Source organism: Anser brachyrhynchus, assembly GCF_964034855.1.
Source record: "Anser brachyrhynchus genome assembly, chromosome: Z".
Lineage (NCBI taxonomy): Eukaryota > Metazoa > Chordata > Aves > Anseriformes > Anatidae > Anser > Anser brachyrhynchus.
Genome location: NC_137697.1, coordinates 7,995,621 through 8,010,466, shown reverse-complemented (window position 1 = coordinate 8,010,466; position 14,846 = coordinate 7,995,621). Strand labels below are relative to the sequence as shown.

The 14,846-nt window shown below is 37.0% G+C and overlaps 1 protein-coding gene across 29 annotated transcripts in view; it reads left to right on the top strand.

The window, feature by feature from the left end:
* PRLR (prolactin receptor) overlaps positions 1-11,984 on the top strand; it is a 167,072-nt gene extending 155,088 nt beyond the window's left edge. For all 29 annotated transcript variants that reach the window (XM_080572563.1, XM_080572567.1, XM_080572570.1 and 26 more), the window contains 3 exons: positions 462-561; positions 2,834-2,903; positions 3,540-11,984. In XM_080572563.1, the coding sequence (XP_080428689.1) occupies positions 462-561; positions 2,834-2,903; positions 3,540-4,562 (1,193 nt within the window). In that variant the 3' untranslated portion in view covers positions 4,563-11,984. The remainder of the gene's footprint in view (positions 1-461; positions 562-2,833; positions 2,904-3,539) is intronic.
* The last annotated feature ends 2,862 nt before the right edge of the window (positions 11,985-14,846 follow it).

The window sequence follows — 14,846 nt, the reverse complement described above, 5'->3', positions numbered from 1 at the left end:
GAATGAATTCAAAATAAACATCTCAATGTAAAAAGTGTCATGTTACAATAGAAATCCTCAAAAACATTTAGTCCGAGATCGTTTTACCCACCATTTAATTAATTATACGATATGTATTTGATAATGAAATAACTATGTTGGTATAAGTGGATTTGAAACCAGTTACTATAACGGACATTGACAAAAATTTCCTTCTTCATACATTTTTCTATATTTTTTCCAAGACAGTTTATTTCCTACACAGTGCTATTAATACAAAGTATATTAATTACCACATATTGCAATGAATATTGAGATCTGTCTATGCTAGTAGAGCCCTCCAGATTCAGTACTAAATTTGGCAGCTTAGAACAGTTTTTCAAATAAAAGTCATTTGAGACTTTTTCTTTTCTTTTCTTTTTTTTTCATTCTGATTGTATATATGCTAGGTGCATCCTTAAATAATTACATTTCTTTCATAGATTTCAGAGTAAAAGATATGATTGTGTGGATCATCGTGGGTGTCTTGTCATCTCTTATATGTTTAATCATGAGCTGGACAATGGTTTTAAAAGGGTACAGGTAAGTCACAAATTTCACAATCCTATGGAGTTAAAAATCTCAGCAAACTTTTCCAAAAATAGGTTATTAACATTTGATTTAATCTCATATAGGTTTTGTGTTTTCTTATAAGAGTGTTATGTAGTATAAATTACAGGTATTTGATTTTAAATTCACAAATGGTAAACAGGTATTTCTGTTCTGAGAAAACAGACTAAAAATGAAAAACTAAATTCTTAATTGGTAAAGACATGTCTCTATTAGATCTGGACATCGTGGTTTGCCATTAAGTATTCAGCAAATATCATTTGGAGTATCCCTGCTGCTATTGAAGACACATGTTTTGGGTTTGGCCTAATTTTCTAAATGAAACAAAGTTATGTTATGAAGTTATCTTTCTACATACTTGTCAGTCAATTCCCCAAATAATTTATAAAATCTTTGTCTGATTTCACTCAAAGGTAAAGGTGTTGCAAAGTTTCTCTCTTCTGTAGAAGTATTGCAAAAAATAGTGGATGAGTAGAGGAAAGAGAGAAACTGCTGATGGAAAAGCAATCAGAAGTTATTCGTCATAAATCCTGTTTAGTACCAGTCAAATGACAGTCAAGTACGCACACAGAGGCCCATTAGTCCTCCAGGACTGCGCCCTACATCACTGTGTTGTGGTCAGTGATGAAGTTACAGCGGTTTGAGAGAGCTGGAGTTTAAGGGACAAAGAATAATAAAAGGACGTTAGTAGTATTACATTTCCAGTTCAATAATTTTATGCTGTTCTATTTCTTATGAATATATCTAAGGATAATTTACAAACTATACCTGGCTTAGTAAACTACCTGGCTACAGAATGCAGGCAGGAAACAGATGTCCAACAGGGAGGCAACAGATAGGTGAGAAGTATTTAAAATTTCAGTAACTTTCTGAGGAAATGGGAGAACAAATACAGAGAGAAAACATAGAATTTAGAATAGCTTAGTTTCAAGGATCTTACAAAGACCATTGAGTCCAACTGCCTGACCACTTCAGGGCTAACTAAAAGTTAAAGCACATTATTGCAGGCATTGTCCAAATGCCTCTTCAACACTGACAGACATGGGGAATCAACCACCTCACTAGGAAGCCTGTTCCAGTGGTTGGCCACCCTCACAGTAAAGAAATTGCTCCTAATGTCCAGTCTGAACCTCCCCTGGTGCAGCTTTGTGCCATTCCCACACACCCTGTCATTGGTTCCCAGGGAGCAGAGACCAGCACCTCCCTCTCCTCTTCCCCTGCTCAGGAAGATGCAGAAAGCAATGAGGCCACCTCTGAGCCTCCTTTACTCCAAGTACACAAGCCAAGTGTCCTCAGCCTCTCCTCACAGGACATGCCTTCCAGCCATTTAACAGCTTTGGTGCCTTCCTCTGTCTTTTTGTTTTTTTTTTTTTTTTTTATTGTGGACCTTAACACGCAGTGTTAATAAAGTGGGAGAATCACCTCTTTTGGATGGCTGGCCGTGCTGTGTTTAATGCACCCCAAAATGCCCAAAATGAAGTTTGCCCTCTTGGCTGCCAGGGCACGCTGCTGGTTCATGTTGAGCCTGCTGTGGACCAGCACCCCCAGATCCCGTTCTTGCCTGCTGCTGGGCTTTTAGAAGGTGGTTCTTGAACAGTGACCAGCTCTCATGGACCCTAAACCCTCTAGAGTTGATTCCCAAGGGACGCTGCTAGCTAGCTGCCTGAGAAGTTTAAAGTTTGCTCTCTCAGGTCCAGGTTGGGCAACTCCACTGACCTTTTTGCTCCCTACACCAAAAATGTTGAACTATTTCCACAAAATGTTCCACTATTTCATTATGGCCACTGTGGCCAAGACAGCCACCTGCCATCACCTCTCCCTCAAGGCCTTCCCTACTCTCAAACAACAGATCCAGGAGAGCACCCTTCCTGGTAGGCTCACTTGGTGCATGTGACAGAAAGTTATCTTCAGCATGCTGTAGGAATTTCCCAGGCTTGCTTGTCCTGTCAGTATGATATTCCCAGTGTGTGCCTGGGAAGTTTAAGTCTCTCAGATGAAATGGAGACTTCAACTTTTCTTCAGTCATCTTCTTCCTTTACTTGTCTTCCTAGGGCCCAGAAACCTTTTTTGATAGCACTCAGACTTCCTGTTGCTACACCACTGGTACCCACATGAAAGAGTGGGAGGGGGTAAGAGAGGGCCCATATTTATATCTTTTGTATTTGTTCTGTTGTTTTTTGTCCATTTGTTTGTTTGCTTTGCTTTTTGTTTGTTTTGTTAATTTTTGTTTGTTTGTTTGTTTTAGAATGATAGCCTTTATCCTACCACCAGTTCCGGGACCGAAAATAAAAGGCATTGATACACATCTGTTAGAGGTGAGTACTGCTGATGACAGCAGAAGAATTTGCCATTACTTACTTTTTAAAATTCAGTACTAGCAAAAACAACTACCATAATTAAGTATAAAACAGATTTAGTTAATGTAATCGATGTTAAAAATAAGCAAAGCTTTCAGGTTGATCATGTGGAAGGTATGTATGAGACATAGTTTTGCCTGGCATTAATAGGAGGGCATTTATCTACAGGGTTTGTAACTTCAGTTGCTACCTGGGACACAGTAAGAGCTTAATGCCTATGTGATCTAAGTTGTTCTTAGATAAGTCACTCTCCACAGTCTCTTGCCATGTTGAGGAGACAAGGGCATGGCTGTTCTGTCAATTCTCCTCCATTACCTTCTTGCCAAACCCTTGAGACCCTTATCTGCTAGAAGCTCCGTAGTCCTCCCATTTTAGAAACATGAACTCTGGGATCTCTCCACTGACAGAACTCAGGGAAAGTTCTTCTGTTCTTTTGCTATTTTCTGCAGTAGTAGAAAATCAGGTTACATCTAGTGTAGTAGCTATTATAGTATTTGCCTATTAAATATATAGACTGTTCACAATTGTTCTAGTTATATAAGCCCTAATGTTAACAGTGGAAAAATATCAATATCTTATTTATTATGTCCTCAGACAGGGAAATCTGAAGAATTATTGAGTGCTCTTGGTTGCCATGGTTTCCCTCCAACATCAGACTGTGAGGAGCTACTGATAGAATACCTAGAGGTAGAGGACAGCGAGGATCAGCAACTCATGCCAAGTCACAACAATGGTAATCCCAGTAAAAAAGCAAAAACAACACCCAAGGAAACAGACAGCGACTCAGGACGAGGGAGCTGCGATAGCCCTTCTCTGCTTTCTGAGAAGTGCAGGGAGTCCCGTGCCCTTCCATCAACACTTCAAACACAAGATGTAAGAGATGTTCAAGAAAATAAAGCTGTGAAAAGGAGCCGGGAAACTCAGTGTGTAGCCTTAGAACGGAAAACACTCCTTTCTAACAGTGAGAGCACAAAATCATCCACGTGGCCTGCTGCTCAATTACCTGATAATCAGCCTCCTATATTTGCCTACCACAGCATTGTAGATGCATGTAAAATAACACTGATCACCACAAATGTGAACATTGCCCCAGTTTTGGTGGAAAATGAAGAAAAGCATCAGTCACGATATTCTATTACTGAAACCGTCCCTGGAGATATGCAAGAACATGGAGAGATGGAGAATTTGCATTCCAAAACTGAGCAAACGGCAGTGCAGGTCAAACAAAACAGACCTAATGTAAAGTCACCTTTTTTGGATGCTACACTAATGGATTACGTAGAAGTCCACAAAGTCAAGCAGGATGAGCCAGCAGTATTACTGAAACATAAAGAAAATAGAGGAAAGACTGAAAATTACACTATTCCAGGAACCAGCAAAGAATATACAAAGGTCTCAACAGTTGTGGACCATAATATTCTAGTATTAATGCCAGATTCACGAGTCCAGCACACACCTATGTCTCAAGAACCTGCAAAGGAAACATCTCAGAACCTTCAGCAAGGTCAAGCTGAGAAAAATACGAGCTACTGTCTGACAGCTCCAAGTGACTGCAAAAGAGAGACAAGTGGATCGGAGTATATGGACCCATCCTCCTTTATGCCCTCTTTTAAATAACTAAAAGTTTGTTCACTCTTCATCAGGTAATGCTACAGAATAAGTCAAATACAATCAGTATAATAATGCAGTGGTTTAAGATTATGCTACTACGTTACGATTGTAGCTTACACCATTTTCTAGCTGACAAGTCTGTGATTTGCATATCGATTTTGTTAATAGTTATGTACAGTAAAATAAAACCACACAGCAAATAGTTCCCTAAAAACAAACAAACCAAAAAAAAAACCTAGGCTCCTATGTGTATTATACAGAGAATTATAAACTGTGGGTTGATAAAACAATTATAGAAGTAAACCCTGGATCATTAACACATTTCTCAGAGAGGGAAATGAGGAAATGGATACTACATGCCATGAAAAATACATTGCAAACTAATTCTTCAGTTCTGCAGATCTTCTGTTATTTGATTCAACCTAAGGGAATATTGCAGTTTCAACAAAGACTAAGAATGTTACGAGTCAGTACACCACAATTGTCTGAGCAGTTTCTAAATTGGATAAATCATTACACAATGACATTCTGATCTACAACGTATTTTTTTCTGAGTGTATTCTGACAGTAGATTAAGATTTCTCTATACTTTTTCTCAACCCTTCAGAAAAATGAAGCTCTTATATAAAGAAAAAACATATAAAAGAGAATATATTCAACTAATTACAGTAAAAAAAAATCCTCTAAATATATTTTGCTTTGTTTCAATGTGACAGAAAACTTTGCATCCCGTTCATAGCCTATTCCAGTCAAACCAAACATGAAAAACATAGCAGGACACTATTTGATATACTGCCTTACTGTACATAATATACAATTCTACTTTAGTACAGTCCCATACATTTAACAATGTATTTTTAAAGGCTATTTTTCTATTACCAAAAAAAAGCAAAATAAAATATTTTTTAACTTCCCAATGTTATTTAGCTATTTAGCAACTTTTCTGTTTCCTTCTGCTGAAACAGAGGTAACAAGTAAAGCTGCCATTTCTATACAAAGCATAAAATTAAACTTTATACTAAGTAAAAATATGAAGTAATTTTTAAACTATATTTCTAATATATTACAAATGTATTACTATTTGAATTGTAAATTATTTATTTCTGATGTTTTTTACCAGCTGTTATTATAAAATTAAAATAGAATCTAGGTTTTGAGAGCAAGCTTCTTTCCCACTTAATTCGTACTCTCATGCCACTCATGAATGGAATGATGGTCGCCTGCATCCTTAGCCATTGTGTACACTTTTCTCTTAGCCTGGAAAGAAAGTTTGAAATTTTTCAGATATTTCATAATGAACTTATCAAAATTAGTTTTGGAATCCAGCCTCAACAGTCAGGGATACGCGGCATAAAGTCAGAGTCAGTGCTCTGCTGAAGTAGCAACAGGAGTGAGAAAAGGAGTCCATGTAGTTGGAAAGCAACTGTGGAAAGAGTCAGGGTTCCTCTTACCACATGTAACTAAAGGCAAAATCAAAATGATAATGGAATGGCTGCGTACTTATGGCCCTTCCTTCCTGAAGCAAAAGTTTAATTTACTCCATCAAAGTATGAACAAGTAAGTCATGGCTAATTAAAGCTGGGCCAAGCATTTAGCCAACACCACTAGCTTCAGTGGGAATTGGAAGCATAAGGTAAGGGAAATTGTACTGTACATGTGATGGAAAGGTCTTGTCCTTCCTGAACAGTGTCATATTTCTCAGCTTTTTCTGATTTTATGCACTGAGCCAGCCTTCCTGCAGTATCAGGTAACCTGCTGCAGAGCCAGCCAAAACAGAGCCTCTGATTTTGATCCCCAAAAAAACACATCTGATTTGGCAAATCAAATTCTTATATAATACTTCCATGCAATGGAACTGCTCGAGTACAGATCGGTCAAGCTGTCCAGCCCTTTCACTGGCTAGACTTTAGAATTTAACTATCTGTGTGTATATAAACATGTATGGTAGTGGATACTGTAACATTTACTTTAGGCATCAAATTTGAAGTCTGTGACCTCTATACCTGCAATTTACTTCCCCTTTCTAGAGGCTGATTGGAGCAGTCTGGATGATCTGCTGAATGCACAGAGAGGGATCTTAGATTCTTAATTCAGCCACTCAGTTTATTGCTTGAAGACATGAAGTGGCTACGTCAGAGAGCAGCCAAGCATAAAATTTTGTTTAATTACAGGTAACAGGACAATTTTACTGTAGCATTTGTGGTATATCTTACAGATTTTCTAGATACTAAAAGTACTGCAAAGAAACTATTAAGTTATCAGTCAAAACTGGAATGTTTTACAGGACAGCAATCTGTGTGTCCATGTGTGTAAGCTGATAGTATACTGTCTGACAATGCTTAATTCTTCTGACTGAATGCTTCATTTTTCTGACTGAATTTGACAAGGCCAATCTGAATCAGACACGTTCTCTTTCTTTACACAGATAGTCATATCTGAGCCAAGCAGTTGTTTTCTACTCCCAACAGCATGCATAAGGACATGCTGCTGCAGGCCTTTAGCATCCCTCTGGTGTTGTATAGAGGCTATAGAATCTTATCAAGCTACATCCTAAAGATTTTCTTTATGTAGTGGATTACTTAGGGTAACTTACAGGTAGCTACAGAGATGCTACAAACCAAAGCAAGGGTTGGATAATGTGTCAGCAGCAGACTGTTGCTGTCACAGTTTATTTTGGACCAGAGGCAGACAGACACAACTTTGAGCAGATTTTAAGTGTATTATTGATCCCGCCTAAATGGAAGTATCTATATATGTACCTGGTTGCTAAGTTTTTATTGTAGATCATGGAGTCTAGAGCATGATTCTCCTGGCAGAATACAAGTGTCTGCTTTAGGAAGAGAGAACTCATACTCTAAACTCCATTGACTGTTACTAAGTTTGTCTATCCTAGCTTGCTCTAATAGAGAAGTATGACTCTCTAGACCAAAAATGAGAATTTAAATAATGTTTATACAAATATTTCCTATGCTGACATTGCTTAAATGGAAAAATATGGGCTGTATTAATATTATGGGTTATGTCCAATTCTGTGGCAGCTGGTAGGCCCCATTAACATCAGTAACATTAACACCTTGAGTTCATAAAACCCAAAAGATCAGCTTTTCAGAGGACCTTTAGTTTATATGCACATGCAAACTGCAAGTTGCCAGAAAGAAAGAAAGAAAAAAAAATCAGTATTATTGCATGAAAAAACAGGATTGCAAGATATCAAAAAGAAGGCCCCTCCAGTAATCCACAAATTCTCCCTCGGAAAGAGAACTGAGTGAAAGCATTTCTGTATGCCTAGCCATAAACTGGTACTGAAACTGCAAAGTATCTGCAGGCATAAATTACATTATGAGGCATAGATTCTTTCCCAACTTTGCCAATGAAAGTCTCATGATGCCAAATCATCATGGCTTTCTGTGAAAACAGAAATTCAGCCCGAGTAGAAAAGGTGTATTTGTTGGTTGCTCAGATGTAGCTAAGCTTTTTGAGGGATTTGCTAGCTAAATAGAACTTTAAAACATTTTTCATAAATGTATTTCATCCTTTAAGCTGAACAAATGTGCAGTTTGATTATTTTCCCTTTGGACGCACTTTTATTTTCCAAAACACCCTGTTACTTCCCAGGTGGGAGTGACACCTTCTGAAAGTGGCCTTTAACATCCAAACTGTACTTTTGCACATCAAAAGAGAATAAACTAGTGTCCTGTAAAATCAGGATAACCATCAGCTAAGTTTGAGGGCCTTTGGATGTTCAAATATTTCATTGTCTTGTTTGCAACTTTAGTTTTTATTACAGCTCTTAGCTTTTAGGTAGAAAATAGATGAGATTTTGTAGCAGTTGTACTTAGTGGATTCTTGTAAAGTTATGATACATCAGTGGGGATAACAGGCACATGACACCTCTTTTGATATACAGTGATGAAGTATGTAACATAATTTACCCCAGGAACAGGGATTGTCCCTCTAGGTCTCATACCGTTAGTTAAACTTCTCACATGGATTTATGTTTCAATGATGCTTTCAAAGTTAGATCTATATACATGTCTCTTAAAGTGTGAACTACCTATTAGTAACATAAAAGCCCTAAAAGGCTCTTCAGAAGTAATTCATTTTATAAATTCATAAAATTTAATATATATATTTCAATTAAATACCTTTCCTTTGGACTCAGAATAATTTTATTTATAGTTTTTCTTCAGTATTGAGAAATATAACTCATTATTTTAAATTTTCTAATTAAACATTTTCCTTTAGCAAAGACATATTTAATGTATATTTTTAGTATTTCAATATAATGTTCCTGACTCTTAAAGAAATATGATTTATTCAAGTGGGGCATGTGCTGCCAAAACTTATTTTCACATAAAATGCAGGTTTGAAGAATGGTCTTGATGATACTATGTAACTACAGAGGATTATTTAATAAAAATGCAGTAAACAGACCTTATAGAATACTAATAAGAGGATGTATGTGTTTATGGAACAAACTGAAACACAAATATGTAGTGATAACTGGTTTATGTTAAAGCAGTGAACTCTGTGGTATATCTGTTTATGTGTATATGTTTAGATAGCTGGAAAATCTATAGTTGCTTTAAATGTCATTTAAGTATCTAAAGTCTAGTAACAGTAGATGTTAAAAATGAGTAAGAATCATTTTATTTGTGATCTCTGGAGCACTGTATATGTGCAGCTCACATCATTAAGCCTGTAAATGTGTTTGATAATTTCTCATTAACCGTAAACAATTTGAAAGTGTTGTGCAAGGAAACCAAAGTCATCTAAGCCAGTTAATGAATATTAGACATCTTCTACAAAGCCATAAAGAGAAATGAAATGAAAGCGTCATGAGATCAGGCACCATGTTTTTAAAGAATCACTACCTCAGATGTTGTTTATTTTTGCTCCCTTTAAAAAGGCAGACAAAAGCATTTTACTTTGTGTGTCAAATTGCAGATTCTTTTCTAAAAACGTATTTGTAACGTTCAAGTTGTTTCTCTTAACTAACAGCTTGTTATGGAATCATCACTTGTGTTGCTTTAGTAGTACTAGGATGGGATATTAGACATTTGTAGCCAAATATGTTTTTATGTGAAAAAATAACAAAGAAGTTTCCATCTTTTCGGGAAAGCCATACTGACCAGCTTGGCAGTTGCTATTTTCCTAAAGCATCAGTCCCTTTTCTGCTTTTTGCTACTGCCTGTGTGCCCAGCTTGCTAGGACTGAATGAGCTGAGTTCTCAGAGGTGATCTGATCTTGGATCTCACCAATGGGAACTAAGCATTTATCAGTACTTACTACATAGAAAGACCTGTTTTCAGTTGCTTCTGAGAAGTTAATCTTCAAACTCTGTTCCTAAATGAGTGAAAATGGAGACTGCCCCTACTCTCAGCTATCTCAAACCCTCATACCATGTCACTGACTTCCTTCAGACTCTAGTGCCTATGGTGCAGATGGACAGACTGAATTACACTGAGCTGGAACAATCTTTTGTCTCTGCCTTGAAAATCCTTTTGAAATAAATAAGAGATTTTTTTCATCTTTCCAGTGGATGTCAAGCAAGAGATTAAAGATAAACAGAATATAGAAATACATCATGTATTGGGACAGAAAGGGAAATTAGTAATGGGAGGAAGGACATGGCTGCTGCATGTGGCAGAATGGAAGAGGAGCACAGTCACAGTGAACCCTGCAGGAAGGTGCACAGGTAGTTGAGAAATCAGAGTGGGCAAACATGCATATTGACCGTGGTTGAGAAGAGAGGGAGGGAGAACAGAAAATGAAAGCAGAAGAATCAATGTAAGAGTAGATAGGAAAAAATCAGAAATGGTAGAGTAATAAATGAGTTTTTAAGAAAAAAATATATATATATATTTTTATATCAAAAGTGGGAATACGTACCGTTGCTTGAGATAGTCCACAAAAACTGTAATGCCTTATTAAGCACTAATCAGTCATCAAGATGCTGAAATTGGCTACTACAGATCAGCTGTTAGATAAAAGCTGAAAAAGACATACACGAGAGCGGGTCATTCCATTTATATTAATTACAGGATTTTCTTACAAGTATCTGATATTGGTCCCTGGCAAACAATGCTTGAGCAGCTAGACCCCTCATCTAATCTGCTGTTACATTTCCTACATTCCTAAGGAAAAAAATCAACAAAAATACCACATGTACCACATGGTTTTTAAAAGCTACATTCAATTTTTCAGACAGATTTATGAATTATTTTTTTTTAATCCATTTACACTGTGTCACACATACATCTGTCATTCTTAATCATTCTTCTGTTTTCTATTTACTATGCAATGACCTAGAAGCCCCAAGAGACAAAACATTTTGTGGGTACTAATAAATGGTCTCTTGACATTTCTGGGCATTGTATAGTTTACACCTGTGACAATATTAACATATATGACAATACATGACAATATACCAGTTGACATTTTCCTTAATCACAAAGTCCATATCTTGGTGATAAATTCTAGAATTACCAAGACAGACTTAAAATACATTTCTCCAATTTAAGCTAAGTTTTTAAGAGAAACTACTACATCTGTCAAAAGTAATTCAAGAAATAACTGAATTATTTGTGTCGCGTCTTGCAGTGCTGATAGGCTTTTAGCTGGATTTATACTCGAGACATCAGTACACTGAGAAGTTAGAAATAAGGAAGTCTTTTTCATATCTTCCTGTTTTATTTTCAGAAGGGTTAACATTCTGTTCTGTTCTGTGATGGTGCTGGTCTTGGTCTTTCTCTTTATTTGACAACTTTATTTTTGGACAACGCTGCTTCTATTTTAGAGAGCTGCTGACTACCTTCACCTCATTTTGACATCAATAAAAATGTATACAGATTTTACTTCATTTCCTACAAAGATTGTAATGGTCAGTTTTATAGATAAAGCACTAAGTAGAATTTTTAGAGAATGCTGGAAATCTTTGTAGATATCAGTGGCAGAAAATATCCCTTGAGTAGGACAGAAAACTATACATGTCTAGGAATATGCAGATTTTTCTATAGAATACAGGTGGAAGTATAATGATGTCAAACCACATATTTTAATATTCATAATGCTATAAAATACTCTGAATTCTCATCCCAATGTCCTTCATTCCAAAAGGAAGAGGAACTACTGCTCAGATATACTGAGAAGGGACCTCCTGGGCTGCTATACTGTTGCTCATTTTTCATCTCAGAAAGTAATTTTTTATTCTGACATCAAATACCATTCTTCATCTGGAATAACACAACCATCAGTTTCATACATGCTATATTCATTTATATTGCTCATAGATACTCAGCAACATGTGGGTTTCTCAAATCTTTATATTGTGCTCCACATATTTTTTTTAGTCTGTGTAAAACAGAAATACTGGGGATGCTGCTCTGAAAAAGTACTACCAAGGGAAAAAAAAAAAAAAAAAAGAAGTCAAAAGACACTAATAATTTGTATCTGTTCAAATTTCTGGCAGGGCTGTTAAATGCAGGAGAGTCTCTAGAACTTCCTTGCCTTTGATAGTGCCAGCAGATCTCTCAAAGAAACTTATTTATAATTTGAATTGCATGTTCTGAATAGTATGCACAATAAACAAGATAATTCCCAACCAAGAAAGAGACCATCCAATATTTAAAGCAATTTTTTTTTCCATTTGCATAAACCAATTCATTGCTAGCCTTGCAATAAAAGCTAGGCATTTCCATTACATTTTCAGAATTTGTATGCAATCTGGAACATCCAAGTTATTGTAGTGTCATTAGTTTAGCAACAGAACAACTTGAAGCACAATTATTCTATGAACCAGATCCAAATATTTTGTAAATTTCTAAAATTTAAGAAATTATAGAAAGTAGATTTCATATGCAGTATGTACATTAGTTGGAGCGTACTGGTACAAAAATAGTTGCTCAGGAATTCTTCATTGTTTCTAAGTGTATTTGAAGGAAAATGCTTTAAAAGTATGTATTTTTTAAGTTCTTAATATTGAAACTGTTGGCTTTAATAAAATCTGTTAGCAATTTCACTTGTAAGATCAATATTGTTACTGAAGTCTGTAGCTTTCTGGTGGACTTTTCTATATTTTGTCATTGTAAAATCTCTCTGCAATGATGTTCACATTTCAATTTAATAAAAGTTCTTGAATAATATTCTCAAAATCTTCTAGCTTTCCTCATAAAATTGAGCAATTCCATTATATCTAATAACAAAAAAGAAAAGTCAGACATCCAGCACAGTTTGTGGGATGGGCTCCCTCTGTTCTCCAAGTGGAAAGCCCACTGATAAATGTTTTAACCCACTTTGTGTGCACTGGACAGTTGATTCAGCATGCAGGAAGCTCCATACTGCATGTAGTGAAAATGCAATATACAGCCATCCATGCATACAACCTTGGGTATAAGAGAAACTCCTGTGTGAAGAAGGACTTCTGACTTCTTGGAGAAGCTGTTTAGAAAGGTTGGTTTAGTCATGCTTATTTTCACTCCTAGAACATATTTTTTGGACACAAGGCAGAACTGGAGAAAAGTATGAGGGTTATTACCACCTAGAATCATAGAATCACAGAATATCCCGAGGTGGAAGGGACCCATAAGGATCATCAAGTCCAGCTCCTGGCATCACACAGGTCTGCCCAAAAGTTTAGACCATGTGACTAGGTGCACAGTCCAATCTCTTCTTAAATTCAGACAGGCTCGGTGCAGTGACTACTTCCCTGGGGAGCCTGTTCCAGTGTGCAACCACCCTCTCGGTGAAGAACCTCTTCCTGATGTCCAGCCTAAACTTCCCCCGCCTCAGCTTAACACCGTTCCCACGGGTCCTATCACTGGTGATAACAGAGAATAGGTCACCTGCCTCTCCACTCCTCCTCACGAGGAAGTTGTAGACTGCGATGAGGTCTCCCCTCAGCCTCCTCTTCTCCAGGCTGAACAGGCCCAGTGACCTCAGCCGCTCCTCATATGTCTTCCCCTCTAGGCCCTTCAATCAGTCTTCTAGGTTTCATAGAAATCACAGTATTAACACAGATGGCTCCTTCACAAGGTCACAACTCTCAGACTCTCGTTACTTTATCTTTTTTTCTTTCTTCCTTCGTTCGTTCCTTTCTTTCTTTCTTTCTTTCTTTCTTTCTTTCTTTCTTTCTTTCTTTCTTTCTCACTTTCTCGCTTTCTCGCTTTCTCGCTTTCTTTCTTTTCTTTCTATAAGAAAATAATCATTATCACTGAAATTCAGGCATTGCAAGTTTTTGAATGTAAAGTTTGATTGAAGAAGTCTGAGTATTTTAGAATCTTACCCTTCTTATCTTCTCTCAGAAGATTCACCATCCTTGCTGGTTGTGATGGTAGTCTTTAAGGAAGAAGGAAAAAAAGAAAAAAAAAAAAAAGAAAGAAAAAAAAAGGGGGGGGGGGGAAGGAAGGATCTTAGAATCATTAAGGTTAGGAAATACCTCCCCAAGATCATCTGGTCCAACCACCACCCTACCACCACTATCACTCACTAAACCACATCCCTAAGCACCATGTCCAACTTATTCTTAAATATCCCAGGGACGGTGACTCCACCACCTCCCTAAGCAACCTGTTCCAATGCCTAACCACTCTTCCTGAGAAGAAATTTCTCATAATTTCCAACCTAAACCTCACATGGTGCTACTCAAGGCCATTCCATCTTGTCTTATCACTAGTTATCTGCGAGATGAGGCCAACCCCCAGCTGCCCACATCTCCTTTTCAGGGAGTTGTAGCGAGCAAAGAAATTGGTCATTGGTCAGTTATCCCTCCCCTTCTAACAATATCTTTCAATTTCTCTTTATTACCCAGATAATATTTTACAGATAAATGCTCTTTATCACCCAGATTACAGATAATATCTCATTCTAGTTCACTTCTTTTCCTTAATGAGACTGTTTTTATGATTTGTCCCCATACTCATTTTTGCTTAGGTCAAGTGCAATTTGCCACACTCAACCTTAGAAGTCCTTTCTCTGCTGAGCGTGAGATGAGCCATACGAAGATGGCAAACACTCAGAAAAATGATCAGTATTTCATAGGAATGAAAAGCACTCCCTTACAACCACATTTTAATGACTGCACATTAAAGTTTTTCCAGAAAATTACTAAAGATGGGGGAGAATTGGATTATGGCACAATTAAGCTGTGAAGGAAAATATTAATTTTAGCACTGTTTCTCCAGGGTGAGCATCTGAAAACAAACTCTAGTGGGTTTATGTGGCAAGGTTTTGGTCATGGGGGGCTGCAGGGATGGCTTCTGTAAGAAGAATCCAGAACCTGCCCCACGTCAG